This window comes from Falco peregrinus, chromosome 3 (assembly GCF_023634155.1).
Source record: "Falco peregrinus isolate bFalPer1 chromosome 3, bFalPer1.pri, whole genome shotgun sequence".
Taxonomy (NCBI): Eukaryota; Metazoa; Chordata; class Aves; order Falconiformes; family Falconidae; genus Falco; species Falco peregrinus.
The window spans coordinates 14707962-14732447 of record NC_073723.1 but is presented as its reverse complement, the minus strand read 5'-3'; the positions used below and the strand labels follow the sequence as shown (position 1 = coordinate 14732447).

The 24486-nt window shown below is 68.8% G+C and overlaps 3 protein-coding genes across 8 annotated transcripts in view; 1 reads left to right on the top strand and 2 right to left on the bottom strand.

Annotated features, from left to right (window-relative positions):
• PLEC (plectin) overlaps positions 1-8596 on the bottom strand; it is a 63609-nt gene extending 55013 nt beyond the window's left edge. For 2 of the 5 annotated variants that reach the window (XM_055798379.1, XM_055798392.1), the window contains exons 1-2: positions 7275-7364; positions 1561-1756 (exon numbers count right to left, since the gene is read on the bottom strand). In XM_055798379.1, the coding sequence (XP_055654354.1) occupies positions 1561-1756; positions 7275-7349 (271 nt within the window). In that variant the 5' untranslated portion in view covers positions 7350-7364. Of the gene's footprint in view, positions 1-1560; positions 1757-4103; positions 4304-5357; positions 5375-7274; positions 7365-8474 lie in introns of those variants that run through there. The other 3 variants (XM_055798381.1, XM_055798382.1, XM_055798380.1) reach the window with 3 other exon arrangements.
• A 2665-nt stretch (positions 8597-11261) lies between these two features.
• On the bottom strand, positions 11262-16626 carry PARP10 (poly(ADP-ribose) polymerase family member 10). Its single transcript, XM_055800205.1, has 11 exons — positions 16562-16626; positions 16099-16262; positions 15466-15711; positions 14744-14977; positions 14056-14579; positions 13754-13966; positions 13471-13618; positions 12433-13347; positions 12153-12286; positions 11892-12066; positions 11262-11796 (listed from the first exon to the last, which is right to left on the bottom strand). Exons 2-11 carry the CDS (start codon positions 16259-16261, stop codon positions 11492-11494), a joined length of 3057 nt encoding a protein of 1018 aa, XP_055656180.1. The 5' UTR covers position 16262; positions 16562-16626; the 3' UTR covers positions 11262-11491.
• Positions 16627-16682: 56 nt separating this feature from the next.
• On the top strand, positions 16683-22789 carry GRINA (glutamate ionotropic receptor NMDA type subunit associated protein 1). Of its 2 annotated transcripts, XM_055800206.1 has the most exons (8): positions 16683-17192; positions 19327-19663; positions 20130-20186; positions 20294-20406; positions 20487-20687; positions 20980-21108; positions 21482-21625; positions 21834-22789. In XM_055800206.1, the coding sequence occupies exons 2-8, from the start codon at positions 19357-19359 to the stop codon at positions 21981-21983; spliced, it is 1101 nt and encodes a 366-aa protein (XP_055656181.1). In that variant the 5' UTR covers positions 16683-17192; positions 19327-19356; the 3' UTR covers positions 21984-22789. The 2 variants fall into 2 exon arrangements, with proteins under 2 accessions (XP_055656181.1, XP_055656184.1); XM_055800209.1 differs by lacking the exon at positions 20130-20186 and having other exon boundaries at positions 16685-17192.
• The last annotated feature ends 1697 nt before the right edge of the window (positions 22790-24486 follow it).

Sequence of the window (24486 nt, the reverse complement as noted above, 5' to 3'; positions counted from 1 at the left end):
CCTCAGCGTGGGGAGGGCACAGGGCCCCGCTGCTGGGGAGGGCTTGGACCCATGGAGGGCATGGGGCAGGATTGGGACCCCTGGGCGCTGGGCACTGCGGGGGATGCTGTACCCCACACTGGTGGGCATGGGGGGGTACAAAGCTCCACGAGCAAGGACACCTGCAGGAGGTGGGCAGGCAGGAGTCCCCTATCACTGTGGGGCAGCCCCCCACGGGAGGCCCAGGGGGGTGTCCATGGTCCTGGTCCTCATGGGACCCCCAGCAGCAGCAGTGCTGGAGATCAAGGGGCCATGTGGGTCTTCCCCACAAGGACAGGGGGGTGCTCCATGGGCACCCCACCACAGTCCCCCCAGCTGCTGGGGCCACTGCGGCTCCCCCCGCCCAGGACAGCCACGGCCCCAGGAGCCCTCTGACACACAGCCTGGGGACAGCCCAGACCAGCACATGTCCTGTGGGGACACACTGGGGACACGGCCATGTAGGCACACCCTGCGGACATGGCCTGGGTGCTGTGGGGACACCCTGGGGACGTGTCCTGGGTGCTGTGGGAACACAGCCGTGCAGGGACACCCTGCAGACATGTCCTGGGTGCTGCGGGGATATCCCGGAGCACCTCAGGATCCCCAGGGATGTGTCCCCGGGTGCTGCAGGGACACTGTGGGGACATCCCAGGGACACAGCCCCGCAGGGACATCCTGTGGACATGTCCTGAGTGCTGCGGATATAACGCAGGGATGTGTCCTGGGCACTGTGGGGACACACCAGGGATGTGTCCCTAGGTGTTGTGGGGACACTGTGGGGACATGTCCTGCGTACTGCAGGGACACTGTGGGGATGCATCCTGGGTGCTGTGGGGACACCGTGGGGACACATCCCTGGGGACCCTCTGATGACACCCACCTACACCGCACAGCACCAGGGACAGCCCAGCCCTGTCCCCAGCACCAGCCCACCTGCCCCAGGCGACCCAGCCCTGGCATCCCCTGAGAGACACGACCCCTTGGCACAAGAGGACCCCCAAGCACTTGGCCCCAGTACCAGCGGAGACCCTTGGGGCCCCCTGGCCACCCCTGATCAGGACCAGTGGGAGCCATGTAGCCCCCAGCACGGTACAGCCGGACCTGCACTCACCCCACTGCTGAGCTGTGTCCTGCCCCGACATTGGCCCCTCGTGGGGACACTGTGGGTGCCCAACACCACCGGGCATCCGCAGCATGGCACAACATGGTATTGGCATAGCAATCCCCACGGCGGCGGCACCGTCCCCACCGCAGCACAGCTCCCAGCCCCAGTGTCACCCCTTGGCTCCCCAGCCCAGCACAGAGGTTGCTCCGTGGCACTGCCCCCCCAGCACTGCACGGCATCATCCCATGGCCTGGCACAGACACACCACTGCACAGTCCCCAGGTCTCCAGCACCCCTGGGTCCCCATCGGCAGCTACCAGAGCAGAGCCCACCATGACAGATCCCAGCTCACAGGGACCCCCTCCCCATCACAGCACAAGCTGCCACCCCCCGGCACACGGCGCCCCCAGCATGGTGCCAGCCACCAGCCCTACCTGCAATCCTGATGACAGCCCTCTCGGCAGGGTCCAGCACCGTCCCGTTGCCGGTGGTCGCCTTGGTGCGCTTGGAGCGCTGGTGCTTGGCCAGGTTCCAGGGCAGTGTGTCCCCGGGGCCCGGGGAGCTGCTGCTGCCACTGGAGCTCTCCTCTGCCATCCCCGCTGGCTCCCGGCACCCCACCGACGTCGGCTCCTGCGGCAGAGACACGGTGTCAGGGACCACCCAGCACCCAGGGCACCACTCGCCAGCACCCAGGCCCTACCCCAGCACTGCTGTTCCCAGTGACGCCCCAGCCGTCCCGGCTCACACCTATTGCCAGGTTCCCATGGCCGCCAGCAGTGCCTGCAGCACCCACACCGTGCCCAGCCCTGCTGCAGAACCAAGGGGCACCGGGAGGCACCGCGAGCCCCACGGGATGGCGCACGGCTGAGACCTCGTGTACATGACACTCGGGGAAACATGGTCAGTGCCAGTTGGTGCTGCTGAGCCCATGGTTGCAGCAGTGATGGACGGGCAAGGAACCACGGTGGTGCCCAGAGGGGCAGCGAGTGGGGAGCAGGATGCCCCGACGATGGAGCTGTGGCCCCGGCTGAGGCAGACAAGGAGCTAGTGTGCTGGTCCCACACCAGGAACGGCTGCGGGGCCACCGGGCACTTGCCTGCAGGGACCCCCCACCGGTGATGCCCGGACAGCCCGTCCCCGCGGTGCAGGGCAGGGGGCACAGGCAGACCAGAGCCGCAAGGGACGATGCCGCACCAGCACCTAGAGCACTGGAGGCCGGGCGAGGTGCCGCAGGGCTGCCGGCTGGTGTGGCTCCGCGGCTGGCAGAGGCTGCCAGGGGCTGCCAGGGCCCAGCCAAGCCAGCAGCCCCGCAGCACTGATCCCAGCCCTGCCAGGAGCGTTCCCGGGAGTACAGTGGAGGTTGCCAAGCGAAACCGCACGTCAGTCAGTAGCGGTGCGGATGCCTCCGCCATCCCACCTCCGCAAGCTACCCGCCGTTACACCGGCTCCGGCTATTTTTTTCCCCACTGGATCCCACACTGCTCGGTGCTGGATAGCGCTAGGCAGTGAGACAGAGCCACCATCGCAGGGACAGCCAGGGGTCCCAGGGCACACAGGAGACAGGGCTCAGCCGACCCCCGAGCCCAGCACCCACCCCCTGGCATTTGCCGCTGCTGAGGCGCCATTTGCAGAAGCTCCAAACGTGGCAGATTCCCCAGCTCTCCCAGGGGCTGGTGCCGAGCGCGGCAGCGACGCGGTGCAACGTGCCACGGCAGCAACAGCAGCAGCGGGTAGCGGTAGCAGAATTGTCACCCGGCCTGCCGCGGTGAGGCCATTTCAGCCAAAACCCTTCCAGAAAGTGCCCCTGGCCCATGAGCCACTGGCTGCAGCCATCGCCACGGCTGGCACTGGGAACCGAGCCAGCCTGCCCCCCCCCCCCCCCAGCCCAGACCACAGCCCCCTCGGACCCCCCAGCCAAGCACCTGAGGATGGGGGCAGGCACGTGTAGGGCAAGCAGGGGGTGGGCACACGCGCATGTGGGGCGAGCAAGGGGCGGGCGCAGGCGCGTGTGGGGCGAGCAGGGGGTGGGCAGCGCAGCACGTGCCTGTGCCAAGCCTGACTCACCAGCTCCATCACCCACGCCTCCCCCACAGACCCTGGCCTTGCAGCCCCCTCACGCCCCAGGCCTGACATGCTGCCTCCCCCTGACCCACAGCCCTCCCAAACCCCGCACCCCCTGCCTGCCCCACACACTGCCCCAGACTGCACAGCCCCCCCGCTGTGCAGCCTGCACCCCACAGACCCCACACCGCACAGCACAGACCCCCCTCCCAAACCCAATACTCACAGTGCAGCCCCCCCCACCTCACAGACCCCACACTCACAGCGCAGCCCCCCCAACACCGCACAGCCCCCCCAAGACCCCACACTCACAGCACAGCCCCCCCCCCAGACCTCACACCCACAGCACAGACCCCCCAGACCCCACACTCACAGCACAGCCCCCCCCAGACCTCACACCCACAGCACAGACCCCCCAGACCCCACACTCACAGCACAGCCCCCCCCAGACCTCACACCCACAGCACAGACCCCCCAGACCCCACACTCACAGCACAGCCCCCCCCAGACCTCACACCCACAGCACAGACCCACCCTACCCCACAGACCCCACACTCCCAGCAGACACACACACACTCACAACACAGCCCCCCCACCCCACAGACCCCCCCACACAGACACCCCCCCAGCACAGCCTCCCCACCTCACAGACCCCACACTCACAGCATAGCCCCCCCCTCACAGCACAGTTCTCCACCCCACAGCCCCCCCACGCTGCACCCCCAGGCCCCATAGCTCCTGCAGCACCAGCCCCCTCAACATCCCGCAGCCCCTGCAGCCCCCCCAGCTCCTGCGGCACCGCCCCCCCCGCACCCCCCAGCGCCCCCGCTCCTGCGGCACAGCCGCCCCGCACCCCCCAGCCCCCCGCACGTCCCGGCTGCGGGTGCCCCACGCGTGGGGCGGCACCTGCACTCACCGAGCGCCGCGCTGTCCGCCGGGCCGCGCCGGGGGGGCATGACCGGGGGTGCACCGGTACCGGGGGCTGCACCGGCACCGGGGGCTCCGCCCGCACCGGGGGCCGCACCGGCACCGGGGGCCGCAACGGCACCGGCTCCGCTCCCGCTCCCGCAGCGGCGCGGGGGGCGGGGCGGGGCGGGGCGGGGGGCGCCTATCTCACCTCCCCACCCGCGCCCGCCCGCCCCGGGGCGCCCCGGCACCCAGCGGGGGGGGAACCCGCACCGGTGACCCCGCGTGGGGAGGGCGACGCCTGGCCGCGACACCCGGCACGGCAGGGGTTAACCGTGACTGCTGTGCGCAAAGGGTTCACCCTGAGCAGCGCACCCAGTGCGGCCAGTACCCGCCCCAGTGCACCCAGCAGGGTGAGGGTGCCCCCCCCAGCCAGGTGCAGGCAGGGCCCTGCTCAGCCCCTCCCCCAGCGCTGCCTTGGGGCTCCCCACCCCCCCACATCCCCACCCGGTCAGGGCTGGGAGCAGCCGCTCCCACCCTAGCCCTGGCCAGTCCCCCGGGGTCCCCACAGCTCCCCATACCACCCAGCCCCATAGCCCTTGGGGCCCCACAGCCCCCTATACTCCCCCACAGTCCCTGGCCCCCCAGCCCCATAGACCCTGTGTCCCCCAGCCCCCCATACCTCCCCAACCCCCACAGACTCTGGGTCCCCACATCCCCCAGCCCCATAGACCCCAGCCCCATAGGCCCTGGGTCCCCACAGCCCCCAGGTCCCCAGGGTGGGCATCGCAGCTGCTGCAGCCCCCAGCACCTGGCACTGCCCGCCCTCACCGGTGCAGCAGGCAGGCAGGGCAGGCAGGGCAGGCAGGGCAGGCAGGGCAGGCAGGGGCAGCCATGGCCCCTCGCCAGCCACTTTCCCCACCTGGGCAGCCCCCACCAGCAGGGCCTGGCCAGGGACCCCCAAGGTTTGGCCAAGTGCCACCACATGATGCCAGGCACAGGCAGCACCGGGAGCTGAAAGGTCTGGACAGAGGGTGGGCAGCAGCCTCGCCAGGGGCACCCCAGGCCATGCCGGACCCCTGGGAGCTGCCTCATGCCAGGGCCAGGAGCGGCAGGAGGCCCTGGCCACGCCGGCACCAAGGATACGCCAGGCCTCGTGCCAGTTCCAGCGGCACCGGTACCACCCTCTGCAGCCTGGGCACCACCGGCGCCCCCCTGCACCCCCGCGGCCCCTCTGCCTGCCAGCGCCCCGTTACCCACGCACCGCCACCGCTGCCGAGTCAGGCAGCGTGCCTTGCCCGCCGCACCCGGGCACTCGTGCCAGCTCCCAGTGCCACGGCAGCCAGCGCAGCACCGTGTGGCATCAGCCACCCTTCACATGACCCAGTTCCTCCTGGCCCGGCGCAGCCGCCCTCAGCTCCCAGCTTGTTTACACCACCGCGGCACCGGCGCTGTTTGGCCAAGTAGCACCGGGAGACTGGGGACACCCTGCCCGGCGGGTGGCACTGCAGGGATGCCCCACCAGCTCAAGGGGTCCGGGGACAGTGATGCAGGATGGCAATGCCAGCCTGTGGCGTGGGCACAGCGGGGGTGCCAGCTCCATTCTCCCCCTCCCCCAGTGCTGGCTGCCCCAGCACAGCCGCGGGCACACCGCGGGCAGGTGTCCAGGGCAGCAGGAGGGTGGCACGGCCCAGGCAGGCGTGCAGGCAGCACGTTTGCCGGCTGCCTGCCTCAGCAGTAGCACAGGCTGCTGCCATCTGCCGCATCCAGAGACCACGTGAGCCATCGCAGCAGAGGGATGACGCCAAGATCCCTGGCTCGCCCACCGTACAGCCTCCGCACCCACTCCCCGGCACCAGCACCGGTCGAGCTGCCCACACCCTGCCTCCCTGCCTGCCTCCCTCTCCTCTGGCTGCAGCCGCCGGCAGAGCCGGGCAGGCCAGAGCAGCTCTGGCAGTGGGGATGGAGCTTGGCCCCTGGGGAGCTGGTGAGCCCCTTGGCAGCCGGTGAGCCTGCCAGGAACCGGAGATGGTGTTGGCAACTGGAGATGGTGCCAACTGGCAGCCTCAGCCACGCAGGCTGGCAGCTGCTGTGGTGCCCAGGAGCTCTGCGGTGATGGTGCCGAGGATGGAGCAAGCGACCCCAGGTGTGGGTGCCAATACACAGGCACACGTGCACTATCCTGAAGGCACATGCGTGTGCACACGCACACACAGATGCACACACGTGTGCACACACACCTGCCCTTCTGCCCCATGCACACACATACAACATTAACACAGGAATGCACACGTATGAGAGTGCACATGTGTATCTGCCCAAACACATGTGTGCAACCCCCCCCCGCTGCGTGTGCACACGTGCAAATGTGGGCATACATGGGCATGGACACCCATGAACATGCGTATGCCCACACCTGCCTGGCTGCACGCACACAGAGTGCGTGCCAGCACACACCAACACAAACACTGGTGTGCACACGCATGCAAACACACACGTATGCACACCTGCACACGTGCACACCAGGGCAGCTCAGGGACTCAGCATCCTGCGCCCTGATCCCCCCTGCAGCATGGCAGAGCCAGCAGGTGGCGGGGCTGGCGGGGGGGCTCAGCCCTGCTCCTGTTCCGGGTCTCATCCAGCTGGGCGCCATGCCCCAACAAGCCCTGCTGCCAGCACTGTGCCCTACACGCCCGTGCGCCCTGTAGCATGGCACCCACACCTGCCAGCCACCCACCGCATCCACCCCCACGGGTGGCACAGCTCTGACCCACGGTACTGGGGGAAGCCAGGCAATGGGTGCTCTCCCTGCCGCACCATCACACCGGCATGTTGGCCTTGTGCCTCCCAGTGCCCTCTGGTGCCTCCCAGTGCCCCTGTGCCTCCCAGCCACATCTGGGCTGCCCGGCTACGGTGTGGCATAGCACAGCACCCACCCCAGCCCCCCAGTGCCACAGCATCAGGGCCAATGTGCCAAACTCATTCCACAGACCCCACCGCAGCCAGCACCCACCACGGCTTTGCAGGGTGTGAGGACTCCTGGAGACCCCAGGCCGGGGCAGCGCAATGCAGCAGCTGGGAGCGAGATGGCTCAGGGCAGGGCCCCCCTCCCAGCTCTGCAGGGGCCCCGGGGGCCCTACCGTGGTGCGGTGCGTGCCACCGGCGCACGCTAGCCTCTGACCTCTGCTGATGCTGGGCTCGGCTTCGGGCCCCTCCTGTGGCCCCTCTGCAACGCAAACACACCGCCCTGTGACATCCCCGGTGCTGCCTGCGGTACCGGGAAGGGATTGCCGCTGCCCAGGGCTGTCGGTTCCTCCGGCACTCAGGCAGGACTCCGTGCTTGGCACAGCTGCCCTCACCGCGATCATGTGCTGGCCCCGGCACGGGAGCAGCGAGCGACTCCCCTCGCCAGAAGCCCAGACAAAGGGCCCCTTTCAGCACCGCGCCCGGCCCCACGGGCCCCTCAGGGCCAGGGGACAAAGGTCCGGCACTCTTGGCACCAGTGGCGCCCAGCTCTCCTGGCTCAAGGCTGGCAGCTGATGCAGCACCCACAGAGCTAGGGGCAGAGGGTCTGGCAGGGGGTGGGCATGTGGCTGGAACCCCCTGGCATCGCCAGTGTACCCCTTCTGCACTCCCCAGCACCGGGCATGGGGAGCTGCCAAGGTGCTGGCACGTCCCTCTTGGCTCTTACCTCTATGTCTGCTGGTGACTTCGCGCTTCCCAGCAGCTTTCCCGGGGGAACAGAGCGAGTGGCTCAGAGCCGACATGTGCACCGGGGCCTGGCACGCCGCCCTCGCCGGGGATCCCGGCACTTGCCGCCCTGCGCCGTCCCCGAGCGCAGCATCACGTCACGCTGGGTTGGCACACGTCGGCGCGGTGCTGCCTGCCAGCCCTGCCCCGGACACTCGCCCTGAGCCTGCAGTGCTGGTGCCGGAGCCGGCAGTGCGACACTTGTTGCACACTCTGCCATGTGCTCCCCGAATGGGCGCATGTGCCACCGAGAGCCCACGGCACTGTGCCAGCTTGTGCCCCCATGTGCCTACACGTGCCCCAGTGCATCTCAGTGGGTGCTGTTGGCAAGCAGGGATGCTGCGGGGGTGGCCGTGCCCACCTCTGCCTGCAGCCTGCCTCCTGTTCACCCACGGGGCGGGGGGTGAGCTGTACCGCAGTGGCTGCCATAGCCCCGTGGGGTGGGGGGATCCCTGGCACCAGAGGCAGGTCACCTCCTGGCTGCCCCAGTGGGCTCTAGCACCTGGGCATGATCCAGGGCTGGCCCCCCCAACCCAGCCCCACTGTGAGGTCTCTGTGGCACAGAGGGTACCCGTGGGGACCTTCCTGCCCCAAGCCACCCCTGATGCATGATGGCATCCCTGGGACCTACCTGGGGTGCCGATGGGTGAACTCCCCGGGACAGCAGCCGGCCGTGGGTCTGGAGGCAGAGGCAGCACCGTGGGCAGGACCCCCAGTAGTCGCAGCCACAGGGTGGTCACCAGTCACCCCTCACCCGGTGGGGACACGCTGCAGCTGTGCTGTGCTGGGGGGCTATGTGCTGGGCCTGCCTGGTTACCCCCCACACCCTAGTCCAGCTGTGGGAGGAGAGCTCCAGATGTGCAGCCCCTCCCACTGAGTCACGCCGCTGGGATGCTCCCAGCCCTGGTCCCCCAGATCCCACACCCCAGCCCCCAGACCTGCTGTTCCCACCGGGTCCCCCAGCCAGGGAAGGAGCTGGGCATGGCAGAGCAGGAGCAATGCCAGGATCCGGGCCAGCCACAGGGCAGCATGGGCCAACACCGGCAAGGGGACACGGCTGTCCCTGACCAAGCCAGCCTGCACCAACCTGGCAACAGCTCTGCCGCACAGCTCTGTTCCTGCGTCCTCTACTTCCCCCGTGTCCCCTGTATCCCTGTGTCCTCCATGTCCCACCCATCCCCCACATCCTCCTTGACCCCATGTCCCCTGTGTCCCTCATTGTCCCCCGTATCCCCGTGTCCTCCATGTCACACCTATCCCCCACATCCTTGCCCCCACGTCCCCTGTGTCCCTGTGTTCCCCCCATCCCCCTTGCACCGCCCCATCTCCCATATCCCTCACGCACCATGGGCACCCTGCCAGCAGTGGGGTGATGGCGTGGGGTGCCCCCTGTTCCCATCCAGCTGGTGGACATGTCCCCAGGCAGGCAGGCTTCCTGCAGCCCTTGGCCACTGTGCAACTTCCACCCCCCACCCCCCACCCCCACCCCACCCCGGCCCTGCCCCAGCTCCAGCAGCTCCCATGGCCCCAGCACTTCCCCTGCCTGACTCATCCCTGCCTGCGGCTCCTGCTGCCTGCTTCAACCAGCCTGGGCCAGTGCCAGGCCAGCAGCAGCAGGCAGCTGCCTGCAAGCCCTTAACCCTCTTGGTGAGCGGGACAGGGCCATGGCTGCCCCAGCTGAGGGGTCCTGCCATGTGCCACCCCCAGCTCTGAGGGTCCCCATGGCGGGTTGGCCGGCACCAGCACCAGATGGGGCACGACTGCAGCCCTGAGGCCACTGCTGCCAGCTCGGCTGGTGGTGGGGCTCCCTGCCAGCACCCAGCAGCGCTGCTCCCCGAGTCCCTCCCCAGCACAGCTCAGGTTGGGGGGCCAAGGGGCCCTCTTACGTCCCCATGATGCCCACCAGTGACCTGGGCAGGCAGCACAGGCAGGGCGCACTGCAGGCAGGGCACAAGGTGGGCAGGGTGCACTGCAGGAAGCTTGCCGTGCAGGCAGGGCGCAGTGCAGGCAGGGTTAATGACAGGCAGAGGAAGGAATGCTCTGGAGCATTCTCTGGTTGCAGACACCATGGTGGTGCCAAACCGCAGGCCTGGCAGGGCCATGCTGCCACTCCCAACCCGCCAGCAGCTCCCGGCCCCTGGAAACCCCATGGGAAGGGGGAACGGGAGTGGGGGCAGATCCAGCCCCCGGGGTCCGGATGTTCCCAGCATCGCCGGGTCTCGGGTCTCCGCACACTGCCTGCCCCCCCCCCCCCCCCCCCCCCCGCCCACCCCCAGCTCTGCCTGCACACCAGCCCCGTGGGAACAGCCCCATCCCCAGCAGACCAGACCAGCAGCACCGCCAGGTTTAACCCCAGCTGGAGCACGCCATGGCAGCACAGCTGCTCCCACGGGCAGCCCCCACACTGCCCACCCACCTGCCTGCCAGCATGGGGTGGGTGATGCCAGCGTGGGGGGCAGTGCTGGCGCAGGTAGGTGATGCTGGTGTAGATGGGCAATGCATGAATGGGTAATGCTGGCACAGGTCAGCAAGGCCATAAGCTTGTCCCTCACCAGGCCAGGCATGGACACCCTCAGAGCTGGCATCCCCGGGCTGGCAGGACATCATGCTGCAGCAGGCACAGACGGTTCCCAGCACAGGCGCCAGCCGGAGCCCAGTCGTGGGGAGGAGCAGAAATGCCATCGCTGTGCAGCTGCCAAGGGGATCAGGGCCAAGGCAGGCTGCCCGGCGGTGCCGGTGGCAGGGCTGCAGCACCCTCAAGCGTCATCCGCACCAGGCTGGAGGCCCATGACCTGCAGCCCAGCTAGCACCGTGTGGCCGTGGGCACAACCTGTGCCGGCAACCCCCATGGCATCTCCAACACCCCATGGGCCCCACACGTGTGGCCCTCACCTCCCCACCCAGATCCACCCACAGCCCCGCCGGAGCCCACTGTGGTTCCAGGGGATGCCTGCCCTCCCAACACTGGGGGCTCCCCACAAGGGGCAGAGGAGGGGGGAGCAGCCAAGCCCCCCAGGACCAGCAGATGTTGGGTGCTGTGGCCTATGCTCACACCAGGGCTGCAGGGTGAGCTGGGAGGGGGGCTGGTGCCCCAGGATGGCAGGAGGGGACCCCAATGCCAGGACAGGGACAAACCTAGGGGGGCCCCATGTCCCCCAGCCAGGCAGGATATGCCCAGAGGGGACTGTGTCCCTAGCATGGGGGGGGGACAAGCTGAGGGGACAGGATGACACCCACTCCCACTATGGGGGACCATACCCCAGGGACCACTGTGGCTACAGGTGGGTCTTCAGCTTGCAGTCCTGCACGGCTGCTGGCCCACCCAGAGCCCCCAAAGTGCAGCCCACAGCAGCACCCTCCCTCCACGGCCACACACACCCACCCCCCCCAGCCCCCCTGCACCTACTGGACACTGGGAAAGGCTGCTCCAACTTTATTCCCAGTTCAGTTCTTGCACTGGTGACCTCCGAGCCTTCCTGCACCCCTTCATCCCCAGGGGCTGGAGAGCTGGGGGCAAGAAGCAGCCCCCAGCTGGGAAACCCCCTACTCCGAGCTTCCCAGGCAGGGCAGGGACCCCCCTGTACCCCGAGCCCCCCAGGGCAAGGTGGGGGGTGCACCAGGACAGCAGGTGCCAGGGAGCCATGGGGCTCAGGGCGGGGGTCCGTGGCGACGGCAGGTGATGAGGTACTGAGGGTAGGCCTGAGTGTCGTTGAAGATGACAAAGATGGCGGGCTGCAGGCAATTGTCCACCACACTGTCGTAGCGCAGGGGGACCCCAGCCCCTTCCCGAAGCGGTGGGGCCCGCAGCCCCTGTGCCCCCACCACATAGTCCCCAGTCAGCACCTTGGCCACGAAGATGTACTTGCTGCCATCGGTGCTGCACGGCGAGTACTGCTCCTGCACCGACACCGCTGCATGCACCGCGAAGTACACGCCAAGCCCGTAGAGAGCAGCTGTGGGGCAGGGGGGGTGTCAGACCACAGCGCCAGGGGGAGGGCATGGTGGCACCACCATGCCCAGATTGGTGCCATCCTGCTCCTGCACTCACCGTTCTTGCCACAGAAGCTGCGGTTGAAGCCATGCAAGCAGATCTCGCGGCTGGAGGTCTCACTCGTGCCATGGAAAAGAACCCGCTCCACTGTGCCGCTGGCACAGGTCTTCTCCATGCTGGCTTTCTTCAGCTGGTACTGCTTGTACAGCAGTGGGTGGATCAGCTTCTCCACCTGCCGGGCAGCACTGTAGCGTCTGGGGCTCTGCCGTGGAGACGCCCCTGGCCTGTGCCCCCCACCCCATCACCACCAGGACCCACCTTGACGATGCTGATCTTGTTGTGCAGCTCCTCCAGCGTCTCGTAGAAATAGTGCACGGTGTCACAGAACTCCTCTGAGTCCTCAGCCAGTGGCATCAACCTCACCTCCTCCTCCAGGCCCAGCACCTCTGACCCTGCCAGACACAGCTCCGGTGAATGCTGGTGTGCCACAGCACCTCCCCAGGCCAGGGACCCCGTGGTGGGGGGCAGGGCTGGCTCCATGGCACCATCCCACTTGCACGGCCGGGGTGGCACTGCACTGGCAATGCTGGGCACGCACCAAGCAGGTGGCGGGCGCTCTCTGTCGGGGGCTTGCTGCGGGAGATGGCCACGGTGCAGGCATTGCCGATGTCATACTCCTCCATCCGCTCAAAGTCGATGGTGAAGGGCTGTCCATCCAGCAGCAGGTCCAGCCGGTGCTCCCGGCGCAACCAGGCCTGCTCCAGCAGCACGGCAGCCTCAGGGGTGTAGGGGATGGCGGTGCCAGAGGGGTCCCAGCGCACCCAGCACGCAGCAGTGGTGACAGCAGTGGGGGGTCTATGCTCCAGCGGCGGCAGCCGCTGGAGCAGGAGGGCAAGTTCACGGGCAGCAGCGGCAGTGTATTCAGCGAAGCCATGCAGTGTGGCAGTGCTGCCACGCAAGCAGAGGCGCACGGCGTGCTTGCGCTGCAGGAAGGTCAGGCAGCGGTGGCAGGCAGCCGGCAGTGCCCGCAGGCGCTCACTCTCCACCTCCTCTGCATGCAGGTGCCCCTCCAGTGCCTGCTCCAGTGCCTGTGGCACCGCCGCCACGTCCCCCTCGAAGGAGGAGAACAGCGTCACCCGTGCCGTATCTGCCACAGGCAGAGTTTCCTCCAGGGAGGCCTCCAGTGCAGCCAGGAGACCAGCATCTTCCTCCTCCTGCACGCTAGGTGCTGCCTGCTGCTCCCGGTGGTAGGAGCGGAGCGAGAGCGCAGTGGCACGCGCCAGCTCCTCCTCCTCATGCCACGTGCTGTCCATGGAGCGCTGGATGGCCAGCACCATCTGTGCCTCCTCATCCATCCCGGTCCCCGGCCCGCCCAATGGCATCTCCTCACTGTCATCCCCATCAGATGTGGCAAGGGACTTGGCATCACGGTCTTCCTCCCTGTCCAAGACATCACTGATATCGCCAGCGGCCTCACCAGTGCGCAGGGCTGCCAGCAGCTCCTTGATCTCCTCTGCAGGGAGAAGCGAGGTGTCAACTGCGAGTCTCAACCATGGTGCGGCCAGGGGAACCAGCACCCACAGCCCCCTCCCATCACGGTGCTGGGATAGCCCCCTCAACCCACCCCACCCCTTACCTATGTTGGAGCGAAAGTCATCTCCATCAGCATCATTGGCACCATCAGCATCGTTGGCACCATCCTGCAGGTTCCAGTGCCAGGAGCATGGTGCTGCAGGCAGAGTGTCCAGGTGGCAGCTTGGGGGGAGCAGCTTTGTCAGGTCCAGCTGTGTGGCCAGAGGAGCAGAACATTGTCACCAGTGCCACACACGCATGGCAGGGATCAGCACGATGGCACCTGCCACCCGGCAGCTCCATTGCTGGCCCCCTGCATTCCTAGTCAGGGTGGGGGCTGGCTGTACCTGGGGGTCCAGGGGGCTCCAGCGGACACCCTCCAAGTCGAAGATGCAAGGGAAGCGGCTCTCCAGCTGCTGGAGGATGCTCTGCCCGCCCTTGTCCCACAGGAAGCGGGTGATGCCTGGGAACTGCAGTGTCACCGACTGCGAGCCCACGGTGCCCAGCAGGCTCTGTAGGAATTCAGCTGCTGCCCGGCACTGGCCCGTTTCCCCGCTGACCTGCCGGTGAGGGCCAGGTGGTCACGGCCTGCTGCATTGGCACCCTCGTGCCAGCAGCCCTCGATGCTGGACACCTGCCCACAGCTCACCCGGAATCCAGCGACATCCCCCCCCTCCAGTGGCAGCAAGGAGACCTCGGGGATGCTGGCCAGCAGGTCCTGGTAGTGCCGCTGCAGATACCGCAGCGCTCCCGGCTCCGCTGGCACCAGCACCTCGTCCTGCACTGAACCTGCCAAAGTTGACACTATCTGCTCCTGGAGCTGGCCCTGGCTGGCCACATCTTCATCCCTTGCCGTGTCCTCACCCCTCCTGGGGAAGGCAGCCAATGGCAGCACCGGCCTCAACGCCGGTGGCTCTGCCAGCTCTGGGCAGGCATCTGGGTTGGCAGGAGCTGGGGGGACAGTGTCCGGCAGGGGGGCCAGGGCTGTGTCTGGCAGGGTTGCTGTGTCTGCGGGGGTTGCCATATCTGGCAGGGTTGCGGTGTCTGGTGGGGTCACTGTGTCCACTGCGGTCGCCATGTCCTCCTCCAGTGGCTCCAGAAAGGGGTAGTGGGGTGTGAGGACCAGCACTATGTCCTGCAGCTGGTGGGACCTCTGCAGCACCCGCTCTGCCACTGTGGGGGGAGAGGATGGGCAGCCAAGCGCAGCCCCCTCCGGCACCCGGCCCTGCCCTCGCCCCAGCCAGGGCACTGGCAGGATGGGGCAGAGAGGCCAAAGCCTGGCAGCGGCAGCCGGCTGGGGCAGCGCCAGTGTTAGCGTGCCATTTGCCATCACTCACCTGCCGGCTCCTGGAAGGTGACAATGGCTTCCTGGCCACCTGGCAGCAGCCGCACTGCCTGCACACTGCTGCCACCGCTGCGCCAGTTCTCGAAGTAGAGCTCCAGCAGGTCACGGCTCAGCTCCGGTGCATCCGCCCGCACCAGCACACTGGTGGTCTGTGGCAGCCGCAGCAGGGCCAGCGTGGCACCCTCCAGTTCCCACTGCTGCGCCCGCTGCTCCGCTGCTGCAAACTCTGCTGGGACAGGGGCGGCGGTGACAGTGGGGCTGATGCTGGGGACCCCCAGGCAGCACTAGGAGTGGGATACCCCTACAGCTGCCCAGGCCATGCCAATGGCACCATTTGTCACCGGCGGGTCAGGCCTGGCAGGAGGGAACCACAAGCACTCCAACGGCAATTAGCCCCCTGGCAGGACCCCGGCACCGCCGCTCACCCACTACGGGGCTGCGGCACCCAGCAGCATCGGCCTTGTGCCGTGCTGGCCGTGTGCACCCCCCAGCACTGGTGACACCAGACAGGGAGCACGTGGCCAACGTGGCCCCAGCGCTGCTCAGTGGCACGGAGCCCATGCTGCAACCCAGGACAGCACAGGATGTGGGGGGCCTGCAGAGCCACCAAATAGCACCGCAGACCCCGCACCCCAACCACTGCCCGGCACTCCCGGCAGCAGCATGGCACCGCAGCGAGGGTGAGCGCAACACCCCCTGGATCCCCGCACCCACCTTGGGGGGTGATGGGGTCCCGCAGGTGCAGCAGCACCCAGTCGGGCCCCGGGCCCCGGTCCAGGCTGAAGGTGCTGCAGGGGCGTCCCAGCAGCGGCTCCAGATGTGGCTCCAGCGCCTCGGGGGCAGTCTGGGGGCCAGGGCCCCGCAGCAGCAGCCGGGTGGGGTCCCAGGGGGGGGCAGGGCGCACCCTCAGCTCAGCCCCCCCCAGCCGGTGGCTGCCACGGGCCAGGACATTCTGAGCATCTGCACAGGAGTGGACAGGGGTCACTGGGGGGAGCAGTGCCCAAGCCCAGCTGGCACCCAGCCCCACACTGGGTCCTCCTGGGGGGCGCAGGGTCACTCCCTGCTGCTCCCAGTGGGGCTGGGCCCCCCCTCAACCCATCCCAGTGTTCCCAGTTGGGACTGAGAGCCCCCGCACCTCATCCCAGTACTCCTAGCTGAAACGGTGACACTCCCCTCAACCCAGTACTCCCAACAGGACTGCGATTCCCCCCCAGTACTTAACCCAGTGCTCCCAGTGAGAGTGGTGTGCCCCCACACCCTCTCCCAGTGCTCCCAGCTGGGATAGGGATGCCTCCGCACCCGCTCCCAGTGCAGCTGGCAGCAGCTGCCCCCCAACCCCGCACTCACCCTGGGGATCCTCGAAGGTGAGGAAGAGGAGGGGGCCGAGGCGCTGGCAGCTCCGGACGGGGCCGCCCCCCGAGCGCCGCCGGCTCTCGAAGTAGAGGACCACCAGCTCCTCCTGCGTGGTGGGGGGCACGGCCCCCACCTCCAGCACCCCCTCCTCGGCCATCCTGCCAGCACAAACACGTTGGGGGGCGGCGGCCGGTACCAAGGACTCCCCCGCACCCACGCGTGACCCCAAGGATCACGTGTTCCCGCAGCCCCTATGGACCAGAGACCGCCCCGGTGCCCCTACACCCGTCCCGGGCCCCCCCAGGCACGCGGCCGTGGGGCAGGCCCCCCGCTCCAGTCATGGGGCAGGACCCCCCCAAGCGCCCCCCCCCAGCCCCAGGCAGACACCCCCTCCAGTCGTGGGCCAGGACCCCCCCCAATTCCCCCCCCCAGCCCCGGGCAGGCCTCCCCCACGAACCGGCTGCTGCTCGGCCCCGCCCCGGCAAAGAAACGAAACCGAAACGGGCCGGGGGGCCGGGCCGGTCACGGGAAGAGGAAGTGCTGGGGGGCGGGGCCCCGGGCGGGGGGCAGGGACACGGAGCCGGCCCCACGCGTGATACGGGGACACGGGATCGGCCCCTACGCATGATGCGGGACCGGCCCCACGCGTGATACGAGGACAAGGGACCGGCCCCACTCGTGACAGGGGGACACAGGACGGACCCCTACGCGTGACCCGTGACCGGCCCCACGCGTGACAGGGGGACACGGGACCGACCCTTCTGTGTGACACGGGAGTGGCTCCACGCGTGACAGGGGGAAACCAGGAGAAAAGCCCCGTTCGTCAACGGTGGGACGAAGCGGGCGGCGGGGCGAGGGCGGGCAGGGGCTGCCCACGGGCAGGGCCCACCCGCGGGGGTCCCCAGCTCCCCGCTCCCAAGCCTCGCTGCCGCCACACGGGGGCGCTGTGTCGCGACGCCCCGCCCCATCCCGTGTCCCCGCCCCTCCCGGAGACTCCACCCCTTCAGGCCCCGCCCCCGAGGCCCCGCCCCCGCCGGAGGTCCCGCCCGCAGCGGAGCGGAGCCAGCGCTGCCGCACGGCCAGGCCCGGTGAGCGGGGAACCGGGAGGGGCTGGGGGGGGGGCCGGTGCACGGGGGGGGGGTGGGGTGCGGTGTGGGGGGGGCCTACGGAGACCCCACCGCCGCCGTCGTCGCCGTCGCCGTCGCTGAGCGCGTTCCTCCCCCTCCCCCGCACCGCGCTGCCGCATTCCGCAGCGGACCGGGTCGGGTGGAGGGGGGCGGCAACCGGGTGGCGGGAGCGGGGCCCCGAGAGGGACCCCCAGTCCCCTGGGCACGAAGGGGGCCCCCACGGCTGTGTCCCCCCCGCAGCGGCAGCGCTCAGGGGATTAGGATTGCTGCTGCCGTAAATAGGCCGCGCTGGGGCATTACTGGGCGTCAGGGCAAAGCCGCTTACCGGGGCTCCCGGGAAAATCCACCGGCGGGGGGGGGCGGCCGACAGGCACCCCCCCGCCCCCCCTGCCGCATGCACCCCCGTGCGCCCCGTGTGTGGTGCACCCTGTGACGCATGCACCCACCCCCCTGCGCCCCGTGCCGCATGCACGCTGCGCCCCATGCTGCGTGCACCCCCATGCAGGGTGCACCCCCATGCACGCTGCGCCCCGTGCTGCGTGCACCCGCATGCAGGGTGCACCCCATGCTGCGTGCACCCCGGTGCAGCCTGCGCCCCCGTGCTGCGTGTGCCCCCATGCACGCTGCACCCCGTGCCGAGTGCGCCCCCTGCGCCCCGTGCAAACCCGCACCCGATGGTGCGCGCACCCTGTGCACGGTGCACTCTGCGCTGCATGCACCCTGTGCCCCCCACGCAGGGCGTCCCCCGTGCTGCATGCACCCTGTGCCCGGTGCACCCTGTGCCTCCCGTGCTGCGTGCACCCTGTACCCCCCCGCCCCGTGATGTGCCCCCCCGTGCCGTCTACAGCCTGGGGTGCTTCATCGACCCTCTGCGCCTCCCTGGCGCTGCCCACGGGGGTCCCTGCCCTCCCCCGGGGCTGCCTGTGCCGGGGGTCCAGGCTGGCAGCCCCTCGCTGAGCCAGGGGGCATGTGCGTGCAGCCACGGTGCCGCAGGGCCGAGCCCCCCGCCCCCCTCCCCAAGGCCCGTGGCACTGGGCTAGGGCATCACGCGGGCAGCTGGCTCCGGCTGCGCCACCGGCCAGGCGGGCTGTCACTTGGCCGGGCCTTGGCGCTGGCGCCGGCACTGGCTGCAGACGGCCCCGTGCCCGGGGACGCCGGCGCTTCGCTGCGGCACTGGCCCCGACGTGTCCCACCTGCCGCGGCGTGGGACTGCGCAGAGCTGGCCGGGGGCTCTGCCCGCCAGCTGCCGACCCTGCGGGCAGCTGCCTGTCCCCGCCGCCTGCCAGGCCGTATTTATGGCGGCGGCACCGGTGACGGGCCATCACCGCGCAGGGCCGAGCTGCCGCCATTCCCGCAGCCGCCTGGTTTTGTAACCGCGAGCTCCACGCAGAATCGGCATCCACCGGCAGCTGGGCCCGGTGGTCTGGAGCGGGGGCGTCCCCGGTGCCTGCCGCAAACCCCTCGCCGCCGCGGTCCCGCTCGCTGCCTGCCCGCCCGAGGTAGGGCCGTGGGGCACGGCACGGCACCGCTGGTCCCGCTCCTCCCCCGGCGGTCACCTCCGGCGAGGGGAGCCCGTGCCGCCGGTGGTGCCGGCGCTGCTTGGCCCGCGGTGCTCCGGCAGCGGGGCTGGCAGAGCCCTGGCAGCCGGCCGTGCCGGTGGCGGGGGAGGCGGCGGCGGGCAGGCAGCAGGGCTGGTGACGGGCAGCTGGGCAGCGCCGGCGCTCCGGTCGCCACTGGTGGCAGCCACCGCAAGGCACCGGCCCCGCCGCCGTGGCCAAGGCCTCCCCGCAGGGCCCAGGCCGGGGCAGCCGTGGGGGTGTCACCGTGGCAACGGCCCTGCCACCGGGGCGGCCATCTTGTGCTGGGGAGCCAGCGGGACCGGGGCTGAGACCCCCAAACTGTGAGGCTGCACCGGGGCTGGGACCCTCGTGCTGAGGGGCTGCGCTGGGGCTGGGACCCCCAGAACTGCCTGAGTGTGGGAGTGATGGCAGCGGGGCGTGATGAAGCGGGGGGAGAGTGACGGCGGTGGGAGGGTGGTGGTGGCAGGGAGGTGATGGCAACCGGTCGTGACCACCCCTCTCCCTCCTCCCTACAGCAGAGAGGCGGCGGCCAGCCCGGGGGGAAGATGTCCCACGAGAAGAGCTTCCTGGTGACGGGCGAGGGCTTCCCGGGGCAGCAGCCCACGCCCCCCCCAGCCTATGCGCAGCCCCCCTACCCTGCTGCACCCTACCCCCAGCCCCAGTTCGCACCAGCACCCTACAGCCAGCCGGGCTTCCCGCAGGGGCCGGGGCCGTACCCCCCACCGGGGCCGTACCCTGCCGCGGGGCCGTATCCCCCCGGGCCATATCCCCCCCCAGGGCCGTACCCCCAGGGCCCCTACGCCCAGCCGCCGTATGCCCAGCCACAGCCCATGGTCCCTGGGGACCAAGACTGTAAGTAACGGGGCTCAGGCTTGGGGGGGGGTCCGTCCCAGGGTGCAGGCGAGGAGGGGGTTGCCCTGCGCGGTGGGTGCTGGCAGCAGCTCTGGGAGAGGGGATTCCAATGGAGGGAGGGTCCTGTTTTGGCCAGGCAGGGGCTGGTGAGGGGGGGTCTGGCTGGTAGTGCAGCTCGGGGCGCATGAGTGGGGCTGCAGGGACCCCTGGGGAAGGGGTCCTGCCCCACGAGCCCCCACAGAAAAGCCGAGCTCTGGGGAGCACCCCAGGGGGCTTCTGCCCACGGGAGAAGGGTGCTGGCATGGCCCCGGGAGAGGTGACACTGCCTGGAGCTGTCGGCTCGGTGGGGGTGCCGATGCGAGAGCCAGCTCTGGGGGGTGCAGAGCTCCACTCCCCCCATCCCCTGTCCCCTCCTCGACCCCCGTCCCCCTCAGCCCCATCTCTCCTCTTTCCTCACCACTGCCAGCTGGAGCTGGGCCCCACCGTGGGCTGTGGAGACCGGGCATCATGGTCATCCGAGTCGGTGAGCGGCTGCCCTGGCGGGCAGGTCCTAGGATAGGGACTCGGTGTGGTGCAGGCAGCCCCCCTCCCCAGCCCCCCTTCACCCATGCCCCCCACTTCTCTCCACAGCACCCCTGCACAGCACCTACCACGAGGATGGGCCACCCTCCTACTACGACAACCAGGACTTCCCCACCGCGCACTGGGATGATAAGAGCATTCGGCAGGCCTTCATCCGCAAGGTGGGACTCGGCCGGGGTTGCTCGCTGCTGGGGGTGTGGGGGTTCTGGCTGCCCTGCCGTCACCTGTCCCCGTCCCCCAGGTCTTCCTGGTGCTCACCCTGCAGCTGACTGTCACCTTCGCCTTCGTGGCCATCTTCACCTTTGTGAAAGGCGTGAAGGGCTTCGTGCAGCGCAACGTCTGGACATACTACGTGTCCTACGCCGTCTTCTTCATCTCCCTCATCGTCCTCAGCTGCTGCGGGGATTTCCGTCGCAAGCACCCCTGGAACCTGGTGGCCCTGGTAAGTGCCATGCTGGGTTGGTGGCAGACTTGGCCGTGGCTTTGGCAACCCCAGCCCTACACCCTGGGGACACCCAAGGTCCCATGGAGGACATGGCTGGGTGGGTTTGGGTGTGCGGGGGGCGTGACTGCCTGGCCTGATGAGAGCAGAGCCTGCTCTGGACTTGGCAGAGCCAAGAGCTCCGCACCAAGGCCGTTACGTGCTGCGGAGGTGCCGGCTGGACACAGCCATGGGTGGCAAAGGCGGGGGGCACAGCTGAGCCGGTGTGACAGGGTGCCTCTCTGCTCCTCAGTCCATCCTGACCGTCAGCCTGTCCTACATGGTGGGGATGATCGCCAGCTTCTACAACACTGATGCTGTCATCATGGCCGTTGGCATCACCGTTGTTGTCTGCTTCACTGTCGTCATCTTTTCCCTGCAGGTCAGCCCAAGGGTGGGGGCAGGTGGCTGGGCGACACCCCCAGATCCCTGCTGGGTTTGGGGGCACCGAAGCAGGTGTACCAACCCCCCCACCTCCCTGCTGGGTTTGGGGGCACCGAAGCAGGCGTACCAGTCCCCCCTGGCTCCCTGCTGGGTTTGAGGGCTCCAAACCAGGTGTATGACCACCCCCTCCAGCTCCCTGCTAGCTTTGGGGACTCCAAACTGAGCATTTGACCCCACCTGGCTCCCTGCTGGGTTTGGGGACACCGAACTAGGTGTACGACCCCCCTGGCTCTCTGCTGGGTTTGGGGGTTCTGGGCTGGGTGTATGACCCCCCCTCCCTGGCTCCCTGCTCACTCTCTCTTGTCCCACAGACCAAGTACGACTTCACCTCCTGCCGCGGCGTGCTCATCATCTGCCTCGTCGTCCTCATTGTCTTCTCCATCCTCTGCATCTTCATCCGGAACCGCATCATGGACATCATCTACGCTTCCCTGGGGGCCCTGCTCTTCACCTGCGTAAGTGCCAGAGAGGCCCTGTCGTTTCCCACCTCCTGCTGCTACCCCATCCCAGGGAGGGGCTGAGCTGCCTGCTGGATCCCTGGGTGCTGGAGGGGGAGGGATGGGGGTCCGAGGACCCAGTCATGGGGTGTTGTGTGGGGTGTGGGATGCTGCTGGCCTCCCCGCCACCCCCTGCCCAACTCCATGTGCCTCCCCTCTCCTGCAGTTCCTGGCAGTGGACACGCAGATGATCCTGGGGAACAAGCAGCTGGCGCTCAGCCCTGAGGAATACGTCTTCGCTGCCCTCAACCTCTACACAGACATCATCAACATCTTCCTCTACATCCTGGCCATCATCGGCAGGGCCAAGGAGTAGCAGTCCCTCCTTGCCATGCCACCTCACGGCGTGTGTCCTGGTTCGTGCTCCCCCCGCACCGTAGCCGGTTTCGTTTGGTGTTCTCATTGCACCCCTTTGTTGGTATGCCCGTTAGAGTTTCTTTGACCCCGGCCGCTTCCCTGGCTCCAGCCAGGAGTGGCTGCAGGGGCTCACTGGGCCGGGGCTGGGGGGGGGCACGGGGGGCTCCTGTGGCAGGAGGGTCCTGGGTTACAGCTCTGTCCCCTCGCTGGGAGGTGAGTGCAAGGCAGATGGCGCTTGCGGGTGCCTGCCTGCCTGCCAGGGTGCTGCAGCCACCCGCTGCCCCTCCTGCCCCCCCCAGCAGTCCCCTGCCTGGACCCTCGCTTCCCCCCTCATGCTGTGAATACGGCCTTTTCCCCCCTCCCCCACTTTGCGTTGAACGCGGACTGGAAGCACTTTCTCCCCCTGCCCACGGTGGAGCTCATCCCCTCCGTCCTGCTCCCCCTGCGCACGTGCTGTCCTCACCCTTCGCCACCCTCCTACCCGTGCAGGCAGGGTCAGCGCTGGTGGCCGCCCTCCTTGGGCTGCAGGCAGGGCTGAGGGCAGGGTCCTGGCCAGACAATGGGGGGGTCCCTGCACTGGGCATTGCTGGAAAGTCCCTCTTGGGACCTGGCACCCTCCCAGGGCCCGAGCCGCTGTCCCTGCCCATCTCTGCCTGGGCAGCGCTGGGACCCCAGCCCCAGCCCCCTCCTCACGTGGCCAAGGCTCTGTTCTTGCCCCGTTCTGTGACTCCAGCTCCTGCTGTTAATAAACCTCCGTCTAGTTCATCTCTGCCAACTCTGGCTCTCCGTTCCCCACCGATGCCAGCAGGGCCTGGCACGGCCAAGCTCGGGGCTGCCAGCTCCCTGCCGCAGGCATCCTCTGCCTCCCTGTCCTGCTCTCTTGGGGTCACAGGGACTCTCTGGTTCAGGGCTGTCCCTGCAGCTGCTGTCCCCTAAATCTCCCTGCCCTCCTGCCTGCTGCACCCCAGTCCTTGGAGGAGCAGGCAGGCCTGCCTGCACCCTGCCTGGGACTGGCCCAGCCCCCCAGCTCCCTGCCTGCAGTCCCTGGCTGCTCCCGGGGGCGGGCAGGCAGGCAGGCAGGCAATCCCTGCCTGCACAGGCAGCAGTGGCCAGGGTGGAGAAGTGCCTGCGTCACCCATCTCCCTGTGTTCCCGTGGTGTTCCAGCCTCAGCAGCACCCAGCACTCCTCAGGGTCAGTCACCAGCAGCACTCACAGTCACCACGGGCAGGGGTTTATTTGGCAGCTGGGGAGCTTGGGTGTCTCCACTGTGCCACCTGCCCTCCCCTCCATCACAGCTCCTGGCTCTGCTGCCCTGGCAGGGCTGGGCTGCTGCTCCCTCTTGGCTTGTGCCACATCCTGCTGGGCTCTGAGATCGAAGGACCTGCCCACGAACTGCACTGTCTTTGTGGTGCCTGGGCAGGGGCTGGGGTCCTGCTGCAGGGCAGGGGGCTGCTGCCTGCTGTTCTTCTGCCACTGCCGCAGCACGGCAGGCCTGGCTGGCAGCCCGGCACCGAGCTGGTGCAGCTGTGTGCTGACTCTCCATCGCAGCAGTGCGGCATCCCAGTGGGTCCCTGCAGCCAGGAGGGATGAGGCAAGGAGCTCGTGGTGCTGCAAGGGGCTCCTGCGCCAGAGGGCAAAGGTTGTGCCTGGCTACGAATGGCTCCGCACCAGGCCGGCACGCCAACGGCTACCTGCTGGGTGGGCTCTGGGTCCCGGGGGAGCTCCCTGCTGGCCCTGGGAATGGAGCCGGTGGCTCCCTGGCAGCGTTGTGCCTCAGGACTCGGCATGGCACAGGCAGTGCCGGCGCCGGACGACTGGCCGTGCCCGGGGACACTGGCAGCACCATGGGCTGGCCAGACAGCCAGCACATCCCATGGGGAGCACCAGCACTTCTTCAGGTGCTACTGGGTGCAGGGGGCTGGCTCAGGGCCAGCGCCCAGGTGCCAGGTGGGTGGTATGGTGTCACCTCGATGCCCTGGTCCATCCCGGTGGCTGGCGGCATGGCACCGCTCCTGGGAACGCTCCTTGGAGGGCTGGAAGCAGCAGTTGTGTCAGCGCAGCCTCTCCAGGGAGGAGGAGGAGGAGGAGGAGGAGATATGGCGCCGCTCATTGGTTACGACACTGCTCGGAGCCTTCGGCTGGCCCTGGCTCACTGCTGGTGGCTGCTGGCTCAGGAGCTCCTCCAGCAGCTGGGAGGCCAGGCTGCTGGCTATGAAGGGGCACCGGTCGATGGCCACCCCAGTGCTGAGCGGGCAGGACACCACCGCCGTGCTGAGGGTCTCCTCCACTGGCCCCTCGGTGCTGGGGCAGGATGGTGCTGGTGGTGCTGGCAGATGAGATGGCTGTGAAGATGGAGCTGGTCAGGATTTCCACGGAGTGTGCTGGCACACCGGACATGCTGGCTGCGGTGGGGTGACCCTGGCTGGGCATCGGGTGACCCTGACTGGGCACCAGGCACCCA